This window comes from Callithrix jacchus, chromosome 8, assembly GCF_049354715.1.
Source record: "Callithrix jacchus isolate 240 chromosome 8, calJac240_pri, whole genome shotgun sequence".
NCBI lineage: Eukaryota > Metazoa > Chordata > Mammalia > Primates > Cebidae > Callithrix > Callithrix jacchus.
In genome coordinates, this window is record NC_133509.1 from 48,759,108 (window position 1) to 48,780,628 (window position 21,521).

The following is a 21,521-nucleotide window of genomic DNA, read 5'->3' on the forward strand; positions in this document are numbered from 1 at the left end:
TGTGTGTTCTGCTGTTGTTGGATGGAATGTTCTGTGTATGTCTATTATGTCTGTTTGATCTAAAGTGCAACTCAAGTTCAATACATGTTTTCTGATTTTCTGTCAAGATGATCTGTCCATTGTTGAAACTAGGTTATTGAGGCCCTCTACTGTTACAGTTTTGAAATCTGTTTTACCCTTCAGATCATTCAATAATTGATTTTTATATTTAGGTGGTATGATGTTTGGTGCCTATATATTTACAGTCGTTGTGTGTTCATGGTGAATTTGCACCTTATTATGTAATAACCTCTTTCATCCCTTTTTATTGTAGCTACAGTTGTTTTTAATAGGTTTTTGTCTTTTAAACCTCCTAGTAGGGATAAAATTGTTTTATGCACTTTCTTACAGAATTAGAGAATTCCAAATATGGCTATGTAGTATACCATTGAGGTTTTCTTTTTTTACTTTTATATGTTTTATGTTATTAATTAGCAGCTTTTCATTTCAGCTGAAAGAACTAAAGAACTCCCTTTAGCAATTCCTGTAAAGCAGGCCTAATTGTGATGAACTCCCTTCAGTTTTTGTTGTGTTGTTTTTCTGAGAAATTTTAATTTCCCTCTCATTTCTGAAGGACAGCTTTTCTGAGTAAAAAAATTCTTGTTGGCATGTTATTTTCCTTCAGCACTTTTAAAAAAATTATATTTTAAGTTTTGGGATATACACGCAGAATGTGCAGGTTTGTTACATAGAAATACATGTGCCATGGTTGTTTGCAGCACCCATCGATGTGTCATCTACATTAGGTATTTATCATACCTAATGATATGATAGGTATTTAGCATCCCTAATGCTATCCCCCACCCCGGCCCCTCACCCCCAAACAGGTCCCAGTGTGTGATGTTCTCCTCTCTGTGTCCATGTACTCTCATTTTTCAGCTCCCACTTATGAATGAGAACATGTGGTGTTTGGTTTTCTGTTCCTGTGTTGGTTTGCTGAGAATGATGGTTTCCAGCTTCATCCATGTCCCTGCAAAGGACATGAACTCATCCTTCCTTTATGACTGCATAGTATTCCACAGTGTATATGTGCCACATTTTCTTTATCTAGTCTGTCATTGATGGGCATTTGGGTTGGTTCCAAGTCTTTTCTATTGTGAACAGTGTTGCAGTAAACATATGTGTGCATATGTCTTTATAGTAGAATAAGTTATAATCTTTTGGGTATATACCCAGTAATGGATTTGCTGGGACAAATAGTATTTCAGGTTCAAGATCCTTGAGGAATCACCGCACTGTCTTCCACAGTGGTCGAACTAATTTACACTCCCACTAACAGTTTACACACTGTAAAAGTATTCCTGTTTCTCCACATCCTCTCCAATATCTGTTGTTTCCTGACTTTTTAATGATCGCCATTCTAACTGGCATGAGATGGTATCTCATTGTGGTTTTGATTTGTTTTTATCTAGTGACCAGTGATGATGAGCTTTTTTTATATGTTGGCTGCATAAATGTCTTCTTTTAAGAAGTGTTTGTTCAAATTCTTTGCCTACTTTTTGATGGGGGTTTTTCTTGTAAATTTGTTTAAGTTCTTTATAGATTCTGGTTATTAGCCCTTTGTCAGATGGATAGATTGCACAAACTTTCTCCCATTCTGTACGTTGTCTGTTCACTCTGATAATAGTTTCTTTTGCTGTGCAGAAGAACTTTGGTTTAATTAGATCCTATTTGTCAATTATCTCCTTCAACACTTTTAATGTATTATACTCCTACTCTCTCCTGGCCTGTAGGATGTCTTCTGAGAAATCTGCTGAAAGCCATATTAAGGATCCCTTGAATGTGATCTTTCTTACCTCTTGCTACTTTCAGTATTTTTTCTTTGTATTTGATTTTTGATTATTTGGTTATGATGATTATGATGTGTCTTGACTAACTGCTTTTTGGCCTTCAGTTTATTGGTGACCTCTGAGCTTTCTGTACTTGGATGTTGTCTTTCATCAGATTTGGGAAATTATCAGCCACTACTTCCTTAAATGTCATTATCAGGCTTTCTGTTGCTCTTCTCCTACAGTAACTCCTCTTGTGTAAGGGTTAGTTTGCTTGATGGTGTCTCATAATTCCCAAATTCATCATTCTTTTCCCTTGTTTTTCTTATTACTCCTCTAACTGGAAAACTTTAAATGTTCTGTCTTCAAGTTCACTGAGTCCTCTGCTTGATGAAGACTGCTATTGACGTTTTTAATTGAATTTTTCAGTTCAGTTATGTTCTTTATCTTCAGGATTTATGTTTTTTATTGTTTCTATTTCTTTGCCAAATTAATTTTTTTCATAAATTATTGCCTACTTTTAATTTAATTTTCTATTAGTATTTTCTAGTAGTTCCCTGAGCTTCTTTAAAATGATTATTCTGAATTCTATACAACTTTTCAAATAAACTTATTTACAGTTAAGTCCTTATCTCAGTATTTTTTACATTCAACTTTTGTTTTATGCTTTTCTAATTTCATAGTTAAAATATTCCAGTAGCAATTAGTATGTCAGCTTTAGTGCTTGAGGAAAGTGTTACCATAACAGTCATGTAGAAAAACAATAATACGTCATTTTGTATTCTGTAAGTTAAATGATTCCTTTCCCTCTGATTAAGAGTTTATTTTGAAAATTCTGGGAAGTTGCTGTTGACTTCTGCTTCCTGCTTTATATCCAGATACCTTGCAGTTTTAACATATATATTGCCTAGTTTGAAATATTCAGTGGTGTCTTGTGTAAGTTTTTTTCCACCCTTTGGAAATAGAATATTGGAGTATATAACTCTGTATGATATGCTTAATTTTCTGCCAGAAAAGGCAGAATCATTCCCCACATCTCAATACTAACATTAAATATAAATGGTCTGAATGTTCCACTTAAAAGATACAGAGCTGCGGAATTGAAAAGAGTTCACCAACCATCTAATGCCTTCAAGAGACTCACCTAACTCATAAGGACTCATACAAAGTTAAAGTAAAGGGGTGGAAAAAGGCATTTATGCAAATGGATACCAAAAGTGAGCCGGAGTAGCTATTTTTATATCAGACAAAACAAACTTTAAAGCAACAACAGTTAAAAAAGACAAGAGGGACATTATATAATGGTAAAAAGCCTTGTCCAACAGGGAAATATCACACTCTTAAACCTAACACTGAAGCTCCCAAATTTATTAAACAATTATTTATAGATCTAAGAAATGAGATAGTCAGCAACACAATAATAGTGGGGGACTTCGGTACTCCACTGACAGCACTAGACAGGTCAATCAAGACAAAATCAATAAAGAAGCAATAGATTTAAACTATACATTGGAACAAATTAACTTAACAGATAGATACAGAACATTCCATTCAACAACCGTAAAATACCCATTCTATTCAACAGCACATGAACTTTCTCCAAGATAGAGCATATGATAAGCCACAAAATGAGTCTCAGTAAATTTAAGAAAACTTATATCAAGCACTGTTTCAGGCCACCATGGAATAAAACTGGAAAAAAACTCCAAAAGGAACCTTCAAAACCATGCAAATACGTGGAAATTAAATAACCTGCTCCTGAATGAGCATTGAGTCAAAAACAAAATTAAAATGGAACTTAAAAAAATTCTTCGAACTGAATGACGGTAGTGGCACAATCTGTCAAAACCTTTGTGATACAGCAAAGACAGTACTAAGAGAAAAATTCATAGCCCTAAACACCTACTTCAAAAGACTGAAAGCACAAGCTGACAATCTAAGGTCACACCTCAAGGAACTAGAGAAACAAGAACAAACCAAACTCAGACTCAGCAGAAGAAAGGAAATAACCAAGATCAGAGCAGAAGTAAATGAAAATGAAACAACAACAAAAAACAATACAAAAGATAAATGAAACAAAAAGCTGGGTTTTGAAAAGATAAATTGATAGATCATTAGTAAGATTAACCAAGAAAAGAAGAGAAAATCGAAATAACCTCAATAAGAAATGAAGTGGGGGATATTAGAACTGACATCACAGAAATACAAAAAATCATTTATGGCTTTTTTTTAAAAATGTTCATTGACTACATAAATGTCTTCTTTTGAGAAGTGTCTGTTCATATCCTTCACCCACTTTTTGATGGAGTTTTCTTTTCTTTTTCTTGTAAATTTGTTTAAATTCTTTGTAGATTCTGGATGTTAGCCCTTTCTCTGATGTGTAGATTGCAAATTTTTTTTCCATCTGTCGGTTGCCTGTTCACTCTAATGATAAGTTTCTTTTGCTGTGCAGAAGCTTTTTAGTATTTGTCTCTTTTGTATTTTGTTGTCATTGCTTTTGGTGTTTTACTGATGAAGTCCTTGCCCATGCCTATGTCCTGAATGGTATTGCCTAGGTTTTCTACTAGGGTTTTTATGGTGTTAGGTTTTATGCTTAAATCTTTAATCTGTCTGGAGTTAATTTTTGTATAAGGTGTAAGGAAGGATCCAGTTTCAGCTTTCTGCATATGGCTATCCAGTTTTCCTAACACCATTTAGGGGATCCTTTCTTCAATGACTTTTTTAAGAGGATCCTTTACTCATTGCTTTTCCTCTTTCTTGTTTTTGTCAGATTTGTCAAAGGTCAGATGGTTGTAGATTTGTGGCATTATTTCTGAGGCCTCTATTCTGTTCCATTGGTCTATATCTCTGTTTTGGTACCAGTAACATGCTGTTTTGATTACTGTAGCTTTGTAGTACAGTTTGAAGTCAGGTAGCATGATGCCTCCAGCTTTTTTTCTTTTTGCTTAGGGTTGTCTTGGCTATGTGGGCTTTTTTGGTTCCATATGAAGTTTAAGAGGTGTGTGTGTGTGTGTGTGTGTGTGTGTGTGTGTGTTTCCCAATTCTGTGAAGATAGTCAATGGTAGCTTGATGGGGATAGCATTGAATCTATAAATTACTGTGGGCAGTATGGCCATTTTAACAATATTAATTCTTCCCAACCATAAGCATGGAATGTTTTTCCATCTGTTTGTGGCATCTCTTATTTCCTTGAGCAGTTGTTTGTAGTTCTCCTTGAAGAGGTCCTTCACATCCCTTGTTAGTTGTATTCCTAGGTATTTTATTCTCTTTGTAGCAATTGTGAATGGGAGTTCACTAATGATTTGGCTTTCTGTTTGTCCTGTTCCTGTTATTGGTGTATAAGAATGCTCGTGATTTTTGCACATTGATTTTGTATCCTGAGACTTTGATGAAGTTGCTTAACAGCTTAAGGAGGTTTTGGGCTGAGATGATGGGGTCTTCTAAATATACAATCATGTCATCACAAATAGAGACAATTTGACTTCTTCTTTTCCTAATTGAATACCTTTTATTTCTTTCTCTTGCCTGATTGCCCTGGCTGGAACTTCCAATACTAAGTTGAATAGGAGTGGTGAGAGAGGACATCCTTGTCTTGTGCCAGTTTTAAAAGGGAATGCTTCCAGTTTTTGCTCATTCAGTATGGTATTGACTGTGTGTTTGTCATAAATAGCTCTTATTATTTTGAGATACATTCCATTGATACCTAGTGTATTGAGAGTTTTTAGCATAAAGCGCTGCTGAATTTTGTCAAAGGCCTTCTCTGGATCTATTGAGATAATCATGTGCTTTTGTCTTTGGTTCTGTTTATGTGATAGATTATGTTTATAGATTTGTGTATGTTGAAGCAGGGTTGCATCCCAGGAATGAAGCAAACATGATAGTGATGGATAAGCTTTTTGATGTGCTGTTGGATTTGGATTGCCAGTATTTTATTGAGAATTTTTGCATCAGTGTTTATCATGGACATTGGCCTAAAATTTTCTTTTTAGTTTTATCTCTATCAGGTTTTGGTATCAGGATGAAAAAAAGCTCATCAAAACTGGTCATTAGAGAAATGCAAATCAAAACCACATTGAGATACCATTTCACACCAGTTAGGATGGCGATCATTAAAAAATCAGGACAGAGGGCCGGGCGCGGTGGCTCACGCCTGTAATCCCAGCACTTTGGGAGGCTGAGGCGGGTGGATCATGAGGTCAAGAGATCGAGACCATTCTGGTCAACATGGTGAAACCCCGTCTCTACTAAAAATACAAAAAATTGGCTGGGCATGGTGGCGCATGCCTGTAATCCCAGCTACTCAGGAGGCTGAGGCAGGAGAATCGCCTGAACCCAGGAGGCAGAGGTTGCGGTGAGCCAAGATCGTGCCATTGCACTCCAGCCTGGGTAACAAGAGCGAAACTTCGTCTCAAGAAAAAAAAAAATCAGGAGAGAACAGATGCTGGAGAGGATATGGAGAAATAGGAATGTGTTTACACTGTTGGTGGGCGTGTAAATTAGTTCAACCATTGTGGAAGACAGTGTGGCGATTCCTCAAGGATTTAGAAATAGAAATACCACTTGACTGAGCAATGCCACTACTAGGTGTATATCCAAAGGATTATAAATCATTCTGTTATAAAGACACATGCACACATATGTTTATTGCAGCATTGTTCACAATAGGAAAGTCTTGGAACCAACCCAAATGCCCATCATTGATAGACTCGATCAAGAAAATGCAACACATATACTCTGTGGAATACTATGCTGTCATAAAAAGGATGAGTTCATGTCCTTTGCAGGGACGGGATGAAGCTGGAAACCATCATTCTCAGCAAACTGATTCAAGAACAGAAAACCAAACACCACATGTTCTTACTCATAAGTGGGAGTTGAACAATGAGAATACATGGACACTGGAAGGGAAACCTGGGGGATTAGGGGAGGGATAGCAGGGAATGGGGGGATAGGGGAGAGATAGCTTTAGGAGAAATACCTAATGTAGATGATGGAGTGACAGATGCAGCAAACCATCATGGCACTTGTATACCTATGTAACAAACCTGCACATTCTGCACATGTACACCAGAACTTAAAGTATAATAAAAAAGTCATTCAAGGCTACTATGAACACTTTTATGCACATAAACTAGAAAACCTAGGAGAGATGGTTAAATTCCTGGAAAGATACAACCTTCCTAGCTTAAATCAAGAAGAATTCGATACCATGAACAGACCAATAACAAACAACAATATTGAAATGGTAATTAAACCAATAAAAATAAGTCTAGGACAAGATGGATTCACAGCAGAATTCTACCTGACAGTCAAGTAGGAATTGGTAGCAATCCTTTTGACACTATTTCATAAGATAGAGAAAGAGGGAAGCCTCCCTAATTCATTCTACGAAGCCAGCATCACCCTAATACCAAAACCAGGAAAGGACATAACCAAAAAAGAAAACTACAGACAGATATCCTTGAAGAACACAGATGCTAAAACCCTTAACAAAAATACCAGGTAACCGAATTCAACAACGTATAAAACAGATAATCTGCCATGATCAAATGGGGTTCATACCAGGGATGCAGGGATAGTTTAACATACACAAGTCAATAAATGTGATACACCACATAAACAGAATTAAAAACAAAAATCACATCATCATCTCAATAGATGCAGAAATAGCATGTGACAAAACCTAGCATCTCTTTAAAACTCTCAGCAAAATCAGCACACAAGAGACATACTTCAGTGTAATAAAAGCCATCTGTGACAAACCCCAGACAACATAATACTGAATGGGAAAAAGTTGAAAGCATTCCCTCTGAGAATTGGAACAAGACAGGGATGCCTACTCTCACCACTCCTCTTTAACATAGTACTGGAAGTCCTAGCAAAAGCAATCAGACAAGAGAAAGAAATAAAGGGCCTTCTAATTGGCAAAGAGGAAGTCATACTTTTGCCTTTTACTGATAATATAATCATTTACCTTGAAAACACTAAAGACTCCTACAGAAAGCTCCTAGAACTGATGAAAGAATTGAGCGAAGTTTCAGGTTACAAAATTAATGTTCATAAATCAGTAGCTCTTCTCTACACCAACAGTAATCAAGCAGAGAATCAAATCAACAACTCAGCCTCTTTATAATAGCTGCAAAAAATAAAATAAATAAAATAAAATATTAGGAATATACTTAACTAAGGAGGTGAAAGAACTCTGAAAGTAAAACTACAAAACACGGCTGAAACAAATGATAGATGACACAAACTAATAGATACATATCCCATGCTTATGAGTTAGAAACAGTATTGTAAATGATGATACTGTCAAAGACAATCACAATTTCAGTTCTCAGCAAAATACCACCATCATTCTTTACAGACTTAGAAAAAAAATTCTAAAATTCATATGGAACTAAAAAAGATCTCACATAACCAAAGCAAGACTAAGGAGAAAGAACAAATCTGGAGGCATCACACTACCTAATTTCAAACTATACTGTAAAGCCATAGTCACCAAACAGCATGGTACTGGTAAAAAATGGGTACATAGACCAATAGGATGGAATAAAGAACCCAGAAACAAACTCAAATACATATGGCCAACTGATTTTCAACAGAGCAAACAAAAATATAATGTGGGAAAAGGGCACACTTTTCAACAAATGAACATATGGTGTTGGGATAATTGGCTAGCCACATGCAGGAGAATGAAACTGGATCCTCATCTCTGACCTTATACAAAAATCAAATCAAGATGGATTAAGGACTTAAACTATGACCTAAAGCTATAAAAATTCTAGAAGATAACATTGGAAAAACCCTTCTAGACATTGGCTTAGGCAAGAATTTCATTACCAGGAACTCAAAAGCAAATGCAATAAAAACAAAGATAAATAGCTGGGACTTAATTAAATGAAAGAGCTTTCATGCGGCAAAAGGAACAGTCAGCAGGGTAAACGGACAACCCACAGAGTGGGAGATAATCTTCACAATATATACATCTGACAAAGGACTAATATTCACAATCTACAACAAACTTAAATCAGCAAGAAAAAAACAATACCATGAAAAAGTGGGCTAAAGACATGAATAGACAATTCTCAAAAGAAGATATACAAATGGCCAACAAATGTGAAAAAATGCTCAACATCACTAATGATCAGGGAAATTCAAATCACAACCACAGTGTGATACCACCTTATCCTGCAAGAAGGGCCATAATCAAAAAATAAAAAAAAACAGTAGATACTGGTGTGGATGTGGTGTTCCAGAAACACTTCTACACTGCTGGTGGGAATGTAAACTAGTATAGTTGCATTCCCAATTATAGAAAAGAGTGTGAAGATTCCTTAAGGAACTAAAAGTAGAACTACCATTTGATCCAGCAGTCCCATTACTGGGTATCTACCCAGAGGAAAAGAGTGTGAAGATTCCTTAAGGAACTAAAAGTAGAACTACCGTTTGATCCAGCAGTCCCATTACTGGGTATCTACCCAGAGGAAAAGAAGTCATTATGCGAAAAATATACTGGCACTTGCATATTTATAACAGCACAATATGCAACTGCAAAATTGTGAAACTATCTCAAATACTCATCAGTCAACAAGTGGATAAAGAAACTGGTGTATACATACAATGGGATACTACTCAGCCATAAAAAGGAATGAATTAATAGCATTTGTAGTGACCTGGATGAGACTGAATACTATTATTTTAAGTGAAGTAACTCTGGAATGGAAAACCAAACATTGAATATTCTCACTGATATGTGGGAGCTAAGCTATGAGAACATAAAAGAATAAGAAGGATACATTGGACTTTGGGGACTTGGGGGAAAGGGTGGGATGGGGGTGAGGGATAAGAGACTACAAATATGGGGCCGTGTATAATGTGCGGGTGATGGGTGCACCAAAATCTCACAAATTACCACTGAAGAACTTACCTATGTAGCCAAACACCACCTTTTCCCCCAATAACCTATGGAAATAAAGAGATACTGAATACTCCACCCTCCCTCTCCCTCCTTCCCTCTCCCTACCTCCTTCCTTCTCTCTCTCTCTCCCCCCCTCCTTCCTTCCCTCTCTCCCTCCCTCCCTCCCTCCTTTCTCTCTTCCTTCCCCTCTCCCTCCCTTGGGAGGGTACAGTGGGAGGGTGGTTGCCTGCCTGCAAACCAGAAAGAGAGCCCTCACCAGAAGATGAATTGGTTGGTATCTTGACCTTGCACTTTGAGGAACATATTTCTTTCGTTCACATCACCTAGTCTATGATATGTTGTTACAGCAGCTTGAGCAGACGAAATCAGCCTGCCTTCCTGTTTTCACTGACTCTGTGCTCTGGGTCTGGTACCTGAGCTTGTGCTTTATTCCTGTGACCAATGTCCTACCTTAATTTTCAGTTTCAGGGTCTAAAATCCAGACATGCAACTGTAGTCCTGGCTAATCTGCATCGAGACATTGTTCTTGTCAAAATCTCTATGCATGGATTTTACACTCTAAAATCTTCCTCAAAGCTGGGGCCCATCCAGGGTTTCCACAACTCTTTAAGGCCTATCCAAGTCTCCATGTTTCTGTAATCTTCCTGTTTATTGGGGAATGCCGCATTACCATTTGTTGGATTTCTTTGGTTTTAAACACCTGCCCTGTCCCCGTCTTTTGCCTATACTAGATCTCTAGGTTACAAAAGTTTCCTGGACAAGCATCATTCCCTTTGCTGCTGAATTAAAATCTTAATAGCATTCCATCCAGGAGTTGCATTTCACCCTTGTCTCAGCCTCTAGTCCTATGGAATATTCTGCAGAGGGTGAAATGCTTGTTTTAATAATACCAATGTATAGATTTTGTAAAAGTGAAAAAAGAGATTTTAGAATTAGATACATTTTGAAAATTCTATGTATGTGATAAAATCTGGTGACATTTCAACACATACATCATTGTAGAGAGCTCTTTTCACAAATAACATATATTTTCAAACACTGAGTTATGGTATTGTTCAGGATAGAGGGTGCTTCCCTTTAAAGCAGACCTCCCCACCTCAATCGTACTGATGTTGTTTACGTTTTTGTAATATCTAGTAGATCTCCTTCCTGAGAAAATATAAGTAGATAAACAAAAATAAAGTTGAGTGTTTTCTTGGAACAATTTTAGTTTTGAAGAAAATGTGTCTGAGAGGTCAAACTCAAGATAATTTCAGAATTCTAAACAGGTTTTATAACCTCTATTGGTGAGAGATGTGTATTTGCAGAATCCATAAAGCTTTTAAGGTATAGTTGATAGTGAAACAATAATGACCCTGAAACAGGATATTTCCTGGAGATTAATGACCAGCTGGGAGGGGTTGATGGCCTGAGGTGTAGTTGAGGGCCATTAACCTTAGACAGTCATTAAAGCCCAGGAAATGTCCTACGTCTAGGTCGTTATTGTTATTATAAATTGAAAATGGAAAAAAGAAACAGGCATACAGATTATCTGAAGGACGATTCCATTTCCAGTGGTTGGAATGGGGAATGTTCTGGGAGAATTTATTCCCCTGTCCATTAGCTGGTGAATCTCCCTGAATCCTCTGTCATTTTGCCCTTCAACTGATAGGAAATCTTTGTGCTGGAAATCCCAGAATTCCCCAGATGCTGGAGTAAAGAGGACTGTCCCCTCATTGCAGCTGCCTTTGCTCAGAGTAACTGGATGAAACAAACAGCAGCGGTGAATTACTTTGCCACTGCTTTTTATTGCATCCTACATTACCATGTACTTACTTCCCCTGGGATCAACTGCTTTTTTCTCTATTTAGCTGCAGTAAACTGGAGACAGGATTTGACTCTTTCCTTTAGGCTGGAGTGCAGTGGCACAGTAATACCTAATTATAGCCTCACTCCTGGGTTCAAGCAATCTTCCCCTTCATCCTCCAAAGTAGCTGAGACTACAGGGACGTGCCTCCGTGGCTGGCTAATTCTTTTATTTTTTGTAGAGACAGGGTCTCGCTATGTTGCCCAGACTGATCTCCAACTCCTATCCTGGAGCAGTCCTCCCACTTCAGCTTCCCACAGCTAAATTGTAAGCCCTTGACTATTTTGTTTGTGCTAATTTCCCGGATCCTTGGGGCAAAGCACAGACCGTTCACTTAGCAGTTGTGCTGCCTCTAGTCTAGGTATGGCATCCGAGGCCAATTTCTTGTTTTCTTGTTGACCTTCTAAAAAGTACTCCCACCTAGTAAGTTATACTTAGTTTTAAATGTAGTAAGTTTCCATTTAAAAAAAAAAGTCTTGTAGCAGTGAATTCACCTTTCTCCTTTTATTTTCCCTTAAGAAACTTGGGAACATTCAACATGGAAAATTATTGCTTTAGGGTTTCCACTATCTCTTTAGGCCTTCATGACAATTAATTGAATATGAAATACTCAGCTAAAATATTCTGAAATAGAACTTGGCAAATTTATTTTATACATATGTCGTAGATAATTTTATGTCAGACTTAAAAAAATCACAACAGAGGCTGGGCAATGATGGCTCATGTCTGTAATCCCTCAGCACTTTGGGAAGCTGAAGTTGGAGGACTGCTTCAGCGTAGGAGTTGGAGACCAGCCTGGGCAACATAGCGAGACCCTGTCTCTACAAAACATGAAAGAATTATCCAGGCATGGTGCCACGTACCTGTAGTGTCAGCTACTTTGGAGTGTAAAATGGTAAGATTGCTTGAGCCCAGGAGCAAGATTATAGTTAGGTGCGATTGTGCCACTGCACTCCAGCCTAGGGGACAGAGTAAAACCTTGTCTCCAAAACCAAAGCAGAAAACCACAGCAGTTTGATCTGAGCATCACATAGCTTTGGCTCTGAATCCACTAGTTTATTATTCAGTGGTGGCAAGGAAGTTTGAGCAATGAGATAGCTCAGCTTCAATTAATCATTGGTAAATGAAAAAGAAAGAAAAATGAAAAGGTTTGCCTCAATAACATTGGTCAAAAGAGCTTTGTAGTTTAGCACATCAATATATAGTTCTAGGCTACCAATATCATAGAAATTTTATAAATATGCAGTCCAGTCCATCTTTAAAAGTCTCTTATTTTTGCTGTAGTGGTGCCTGAAATTTCTGCTGCTTATGACTTCGGTCTACAATATTGAAAAGCTTGGTTAAAACACAAATGCTAAGTTTTCAATGTTTAACACTTAACTTAGTTCAGTTGTTAAGTATTTCAGGCCACAATTAGATTCAGTATGACCAAAGTGGTAAGATTAACAAACAATAAAGGGAAGTATTATGCATATGTTCCTACCAATGGAATCTATGAAATCCCTTTTCTTGGGAAGGTCTTCAGAGTAGTTCACATTCTCTTTGACAGCTACAGAAGTCCTTCTATGACATTATTTTTTCTCATTTTGACAAATATTTGTTAAACACATCCACACACACACACACACACACACACACACACATTCCAACATTTTATTAAGGTATCGGTTATTAACTGCATACAGTTAGGTACTATGATACTTAATTGTATGATAGCATAATGAAAAACAGTAATTGGAAGCTTATACCACGCACGTGTGTGTGTGTGTTGTGTGTGTGTGTTTCAGTCTGTTCTCTGTTGCCCTCTAGCTCCCTTTTTAGGCTGACATTCTTAATAAGGCGGATTAACTTTTATGGAGCTTACAGGATTTGTAATCATGTGAACCTAATTCCTTCATCTCTCTCTGTCTCCCACCACCCCGTTCTGTGTGTGTGTGTGAATGTGTGTGTGCACGCACATGCACGTGTGCTTGTCCTATTGCTTTTGTTTCTCTGAAAACCCTTTGACTGAAATAAATCCCAAACAAGAGTATTTTACAAACTTTAAGTGTGTCATACCTCTGCACTATTTTCAGTAGTCTAGGTCCCAGCACTTTTTGCCTTGTGTTAACTGAATAAGTACTAGTTTTCCTTAGAGTGGCACAACTCTTGATATAAATATCTTCCCATTGAACTGTTCATTTTACTCGTTGCGAGATGCTACAACATTTTTAAAAAATAATGACCTGATCTTGAATTTGCATTTTCTTCGTGGCCTGTTGATTTTCTAATTCATTTTGATTTAATAACTCCTCTCCCCACTCCTTTGATGACTTACATCACTCCTTCTAGTAGAATTTGGCATAAGATATTATAGGAATAGGTTATGAGATAGTACAAGTAATGTTGCCCATAGAGATCTACAAAATCAACCCATGGCCCTCTGTAGAAATGGACATTGTGAGCTCGCACTGGACTAAGTTTCTTCCACATTTTCCACTGCCTAGGAGTTCCAAGGTACCCTTTTTGAGTGTTGTGTGGTCATGTCTCTCCCCATTTAGCCATTGCTTCTTGCTGCCACCATTCCTGGTAGTCCACACAGAGTCCCCCTGACACATCTGAATTCTTGCATTGCAGAGGTGGAATGGGGACCTTTTGAGGATTGCCACCTCAGATTACTCTTTCAAGTCATTTTTACTGTGCTGCTGTAGGGGATACCAAGAAGCATAAGTATTCTGAATGTGTAATCACAATATAATACAGACGAGAGAAAAAAGGGAAAGAATAGCAAATAAGAAGGTATGGCCATCCTCATTCTAGATAAAGATGAAAGCCTGAGAAGATATAATTAAATATGTTAGTGGAAGATTTCCAATTGACTTGGGTATAAGCTTCCAGTTACTGTTTTTCTTCACTGTCCTATTATACAATTATGTATCATCATACCTGATTGTATGCATTAACAACACGTACCTTAATAAAACGCTGGAATATTGCAGAAGGTTCTAGTCACTTTCAGTTATTAGAATAGTCTTGTGTTGTCCTTTTGAAAATTTTAAATTAAATTCAGAGTTCTTTTATCCCTTTTATTATATAAAGAATTGACTTCTCTTTCCTCCATCTTATATCTAGGAGGTGTATTTTTGCTTTTCTCAAATCATGTTCAGACGATGTAGAAGAGGGACAAGGGCAAATACCTCCCGACTTAACTTCTAGTAATGAGGTCGAGTTCTCTACTTGGTTAGTTGTCCTTGCTCGTTTGGCTCAAGGTCATTATGAGTGCCTTCTGTGTGGCAGGCAGGCAGTTGCTGGTCCTTTAATAAGTGGGTTCTTCTGAGAGTCTTCAGACTTCCTCCCTTCCTAGTATATAGCTCCTGATATGAGAAATTTGCTATATCTTTTCCACTTCCTTAACCCCTCCAAAAACCGCACACCCCAACACCAAGACGCTTTTTCTGATGGTTAGTCCTCTGTTAAAGCCTAGGAAGACAGTCAAAATTCAACAACATTACTTAGTGTCTACTGACTCCTCAGAAAGTCATCTATTCAGGCAATGCCAAATGATTGGGCGAGAGAGCTTCATTGCTGCCTCTTCTCTCAGCCTCACCATGCTCACTAATCCTCTTTCCTTTGGCTTAGGTGTGATGGCCTGGGTGTGAGGGCCAAACAGATTGCCCACTGACAAATGAATTGTGCATCTTGACTTCATGTAGTCTCCTCTTATTATTAAAGTGAAATCCCTTGAAGCTTTCTTCCTTTGATTTTAGGTAGCAAGATCACCTACTTTCCTTTTCCGTCGTGAAACAGTATCTCTATAAAGGTGATCCTCCTCACTACCGTCTAAGTTCTCTTCTTATATTGTCCATGGAGAGGTGGCAGTGGTTGGTAGTAAGACTTTTTTTAAAAGCAAAACCTTTTAGTAAATTCTTTATGGATGTTTGATATATTAGAATATGAAGGGAGTTCTTAGCATATTTTAGTCTTCAACTTTGATCTTAAATGCAGCTCGGGGAAAACAGGAAAATTCCCACTTTCTATCTAGTTTCAATCCAGAGGAAAAACAAAGGGAGGAGAAGATTAAATGAAATCACTGTAGCTGTTCCTTTCCTAAAAGAATGAAATGAGAGTCAGAGAAGCAAAGATAAGTGGGCAGAAACCAGTATAAACCATTTGGGAAAAACTGCTGGCCCAGAGGAGAGATGTGTGGCAGATGCAATATTAACAGTTAATACAAAACAAAAGTCACAGTTTGCTCCTATTGCCTCTGAATGCCTCAGCTCTCTCTGGCAAAGAGTAGAACTGAAAACTTGAACATGGACTAAAATCACAAGTGCCTAGGGGAAGCAGAGAGCGTCAGTGTGATTTAAGTAAGTTCATATCTTCAGGCCCTAATATATTATATCCAGAGTGTTAAAAAAAATCCACGAAAATGGATTACCTTTTGCTTATCATGAAGAGCTTATTTTTCAGTTGCTTCACTTTTTTCTTGAAAGTTTATTGTAAGTTGCACAGAAGTGGCCAAAAGATCAAATTAAAGAAAAAATGAAAGTATACGAGAAGGATTTTGAAAACTCTAGCCTAATGTTCTTGTTGTCTATTATAAGCATAATTCTTGACTAGACTGGTAAGTAAATAAAATCATGAGTGGTTTTGACTGGAGTATGATTACTGAGAGCAACATGAGTTTAAAAAAAAATTAGCTGGACTAGTCATATCTCTTTCTTGTCTGGTAATTCAAGGTAAAGTTGAAATATAATGTATCCTAAATTTTGTAGAGCACTTCACATTGTTTCATAGCATTCTCACAGTTAGGATGGGGAAATGTGGGTAGACTATTGTTTGCTTAGGTGGATTCACAGCTGTTTGAAAAACCATTCATTCAACAAAAATTTTGGATTCATGTATTTTGGGCAACATGCTCATCTCTATGGATAAAAGGACAGAGAATTAAGAGTCAATAAACTTCTGCTGTCAAGTAACTTCTTACTATGAGAGGCCCTTTATACATGGAATCTCTTTAACTTCTGACAGATGGGTATCGTTGTCTCCATTTCACAAGTGAGGAAGCAAAGGTTCAGATTTGCTCTCCAAGAACATCATACATACAGTGGTGCAGCAGAGATTCAAACTGTGATCTGTTTCATGATAAGCTGGGATCCTCCTATAGCATGATCTCTATTGTTCAGAGAGTAGAGCTAGGATCAATGACTTAAAGTTACCAAGAGAAAAGTCAACATGAGAAAATTCAGCATAAGATGCCGAGTCAGTATAAGGAGGAACTTTTCATCATCTGGAGCCAGAAGCCTTCTTGAATATGAAAGAGCTCTGAGCCTTGCCCCTCCCACTCTTACTGCAGGTCTGCAAACAGAAAATGAATGACTACCTGTCAGAGACGCTGTGAATGTGATAGCTGTTAGGGAAAATGTTGATCCACATCACCTCCGAAATCCCTTCCAATTAGAGTACCCTTTGAGTGTGACATTATGTACCCTCGAAGAGTATATGAGAAAATGGGACAAAGGGGAAAGTCACTTTTTAGAAAGAATTTTGAACATTTGTATTGATGATTAACATGATGCTTATTATGGGCAATTTGGAAAATTCAAGAAAGCAGTATGAAGAACCCGACAAGCCAGTGATAGTCACGATGAACACTGGTGTCTCTTCTTTCATTTTTCTCCATATTTATAAAATTTTTATTCTATAAAATTTTCAGTCACAGTTATAGTATAAACACCAATTATTTAAATTGCCTTTGTAATTTAGAGATACAATGAAAATATTTTACTCTGCATTTAAAAACTTTTCATCAATGTCATTTTTAATCGCATGATTTTTGAAATGTCTTATGCATAATCTTTTCTCTCTGATTCAGATAATTTCTTAGGCTAGATTCCTAAATATAGGATGATAGTAACAGTGTTAGCATGTTGAAGTGTCTCTATATATTGGCCAACAGTTTTGTAAAAATATTTGAAGAGATTTATATTCTCATAAACAGTTTTTGAGAGTTGCTTATCTTTCCTCAACCTCACTTCCATTTTGGGTGATTATTACAACTTTTTAGGTGAACTTTATAGATTAACAAATGGTTTAGGTAAAATATGCTTTCACTGAATTTCTTTGATTATTAGCATGGTGTGTTTTAAAATTTTCTTAATTAGCTGTTTTATACTTTTATAATATTGCTCATTTTTTTCTCTGAGGCAAAATTCTTATTAATAGCCAGGGCTAAGCGGGCAGCCTTCCCTCCTCCAGTGATCCTTCAGATGGGCTGCTTTGTTCCAGAATACGGCTATCTCAGCCTGGATGCTGAGGCAGCCACTGGATGCTTAATGGTGCTAGAGGCTCAAGTGTTTGCAAAACCGAGAGCCATGTTGGCCCCCATGCAGAAAGAAATGTTATGTGAACCTCTGGTATTTTTTCTTTCTTATTTTAAATTAAAAAAAAATAGCTGGGTGTAGTGCTGGGTGCCTGTAATCCCAGCTACTTTGGAGGCCGAGGCAGAGGTTGCAGAGAGCCGAGATTGTGCTATTGCACTCCAGCGTAGGGGACAGAGTGAGACTTCATCTCACAAAAAAAAAAAAAAAAAAAAAAAAAAAAAAATTAGGCCAATAAGGCATAGGCAGTTTACCGTAGAGAACTAGGGAATGTTTAATTATGTCAATGAGGTGTTTAATACTGTCTTTTAAACTATGTATAGACAGTGTAGATATATTTGAATAATACTGAAGTTTTAGAAAGATCTATTGGAGTCTTATATGTGAAAGGATAAGGAGCGATTTAGAAATGCTTTTCTATTGGACAAGAAAACTGATCAAATCTAAATCTGGACAAACTGGGAAGTTTGGGTGCTAGCAGTACACTCTATAGACACATTCAAAGTCACTTTTGCGTCAGAAGTAACAGGATTGTGGTGCCTGCAAATCCATGCTCCTACATACCAAGACATCCTTTAAGAAAATAAAGGCCTGCTCCTGAGAGCATTTAGCACTCATTTCACGTACTTGTTTTTCTACATATCACAAAGTAGGAAGGGATTTCTAAAGATAAGGGAATATAGGACCGAGGCCAAGAGCATCAGCACATAACCACTGAATCACACTCTATAATCACATTGCTAGAACACCGTCAGGGAGTAGCCCTGAAATCACAGCCCTGCTGCCTTGACATGCAGTTACAAGACAGGAGTGCCAGGAGGAGAAGTGCCAGTGTGATCAAGGAAAGCCTTTGTGAGAAGACTACTTCAGGGCACACCCCATCAGGGGATCACAACCCTGATCCTGTATTCCTCCTCAATCCAAGGTTCATGTGAAATGCTCAGATGGGGACATTTTTCTTCCAGAGCCACCAACATCTTCTGAGATTCTTTATCAAAGGCAGATTTGTGCAGCTCCAGCATCTGCAGGGCACAGTCTGGGTGGCTCAAAGCCTCACACAGCAATACCACCCCCTCAGGGTCCAAGGTAATCCAGTTGAGGTACAGGCTCAATGGCACGGTCACCATCACATCCACCCTGCCAGTGGGCACCAGAGATTGGCTCGAAGGGGAGACCTACTATTGCAGGGTGACCCACTCCCACCTGCCCAGGGCCCTCGTGCGGTCCACAACCAAGATGAGCAGCCCACATGCTGCCCCAGAGGTCTACGCGTTTGCAACACCAGAGGAGCTGGGGAACCCCGACAAGCGCACCCTCACCTGCCTGATCCAGGACTTGCTGCCCTTGGACATCTCGGTGCAGTGGCTGTACAACCAGGTGCCGCTCCCCACTGGTGGCACAGCACCACGCCACCTCGCAGGATCAAGGGCTCCGGCTTCTTCATCTTCAGCCGCCTGGAGATGACCAGGGCCGATGGGAGCAGAAAAACAAGTTCATCTGCCGTGCAATCCAGAAGGCAGCGAAAGACTCACAGACCTTCGAGAAAGCCGAGTCTGTAAATCCCGGGTAAATGACATCCTCCTGCCTCTCTCCCTCCCAGGCCTCCGTCCAGCAGTGCAGTGGGGAGGGCTGGCCAGACCTTCTGTCCACTGTTACAACAATCCCAGGAAACCACCCCCAATAAACAGTGCCTGTTAAAGAAAAAAAAGTAATATATAAAAGTAATTTATGTATTCAGAAAATTACCATTGCAATGCGGTGTTTACTATCCTTTTTTCTCATTTTGAATTTTAATGTTTTTTAGTTGCAAGAGACAGCCACTTCAAACTAGCTTAACAAAATGGGAATTTATTGGCTCACGTCACCGAAGGCTCTGGAGAACTGCCTTTAGAGAGCTGAACTGAAGGACTTAATAGCATTATTCAGGCTCAGGATCTGTCCATTGTCACAGCTTGGATTTCCTCTGGATTGACCTCATTCAAGGCCAACATTTTTTCTATCTGGACGCAAACTGACCAGGCAGAAATTCAGCCTTCTCAGCCATGCCTGTGTAAAGAGGATTCTCTTTCCAGTCATTTTAGCACCACCTCTTGAACTGAGTCTGAGGTGTGGGCCATGTGCCTATTCCTGAAATGGTCATTATGCCTAGGGCTATAGAATGTGGGATTGGCCACAATGTTCTCAAATGTCCACCACTGGAGGAATGGAGACAGCGACAATTAAGCCAAGAGGGAACTCTGTTTGCTCTAAGGAAAGTTAAGGCAGAGCTGCTGAATAAATTAGATGTCTATTATATTTTAAATTTTGTTTCAAGGCATTTTCTGATATAAAGATTTAAACTAGTATGTTTATAAAATTTAACTTTTCTTCTGTAATTTCTTATCTAACTTTAAAGTTTAAAAGGCCAGGGAATTGATAGGTTTTATTTTTCTCTTATTTTTAAAGTTTAGATTTTTGCACTTAATTTTTTAAATAAACTAGGAATTAAGTAGATTTAAAAAACAGTTTTATTTCAATAACTTGCTGAAACAAATTCAGGGTATCACATTTACTATATATATCTTTTCAAATAAATGCTATTTATTTCTAATCGATCTATTGAACTTTTTTCTGTCTGTATTTATCCAGATCCATAGAATTTTAGCTATTGTAGCTGTTTAATTCTCTTTGATATTTGGTAGGGTAAGTAAATGGTAGGTAGCTTGAATGAAAGGGCATAGAATGACCTGGTGCCAGGAAGTTGATGTACCAGCCTGTGCACGTGGGCATTCCTGGAGCTGAGCTCATTGAATAGTTGAGCTTTTTCTGATATAAAGGAGGGACATAGGGCCAGATAATCCAAACATTGTCTAATGATTTAAAGTATGGCACTGCCTGTGTTTCAAAGGATTAGGGGTCTTTTCCATTTGATGTTCAAGGAGAATTTTTAAGGGAACAGCTTCTTTTTAGCACATTTCTTCCCTCCCCCGCACTCGCTCTCGTTCTCTTTCGCTCTCTCTCTCTCTCTCTCTCTCTCTCTCTCTACTTGTTTTTGACATCTCCAAATCAGGCTATCAGTGCCACTCATGTTTCAGAGAATGACCTCGGTCAGATATTAGTACTTCATGAACTTGCTGTTTGCAGGGCCATTTGCCAGGGAGAGGGGTGATACTTAATGCTAAGAAATTACCCTCTCATGATGACATTTGGCAATGCCATGAAGGCTTCTGGAGGTCAGTGAAAGAAGGGGACTCCTGTGCTTCTCAGAAACATCCCCTAAGTGATGGTATTTTATCCCTGTGCAAGGTTGAGTCTGTCTCTACTACAGCTCACGGCATCGTAGAAGGGACATATGCCTGTTTATTGATCAAATGATTACTGCACACGTAATACGTACTGAGAATTGTGCTTGGTTCTGAGCATTTTAATATAAAGAAGATGTTGTCTCATCTTTTAAGGTGTTCATTGTCAGGTTGAACTTCTTAGCTCCTAGCACTTGCTTTCCCAAAGTTTAGGTTCCCACTTGGAGGGTCTCATGCACTTGACGTTGTATATCAGCACTCTAGAGGTCATAACAATTGCCTTCCATATTTATACAGACCCTGTAG

General features: G+C 38.2%; 1 protein-coding gene across 1 annotated transcript in view; it reads right to left on the reverse strand.

Annotated features, from left to right (window-relative positions):
* TMCO5A (transmembrane and coiled-coil domains 5A) overlaps nucleotides 1-19,466 on the reverse strand; it is a 64,091-nt gene extending 44,625 nt beyond the window's left edge. Inside the window, exon 1 of the mRNA XM_035259888.3 lies at nucleotides 19,254-19,466. Within this exon, the coding sequence (XP_035115779.3) occupies nucleotides 19,254-19,378 (125 nt within the window). The 5' untranslated portion in view covers nucleotides 19,379-19,466. The remainder of the gene's footprint in view (nucleotides 1-19,253) is intronic.
* Between the last annotated feature and the right edge of the window lie 2,055 nt (nucleotides 19,467-21,521).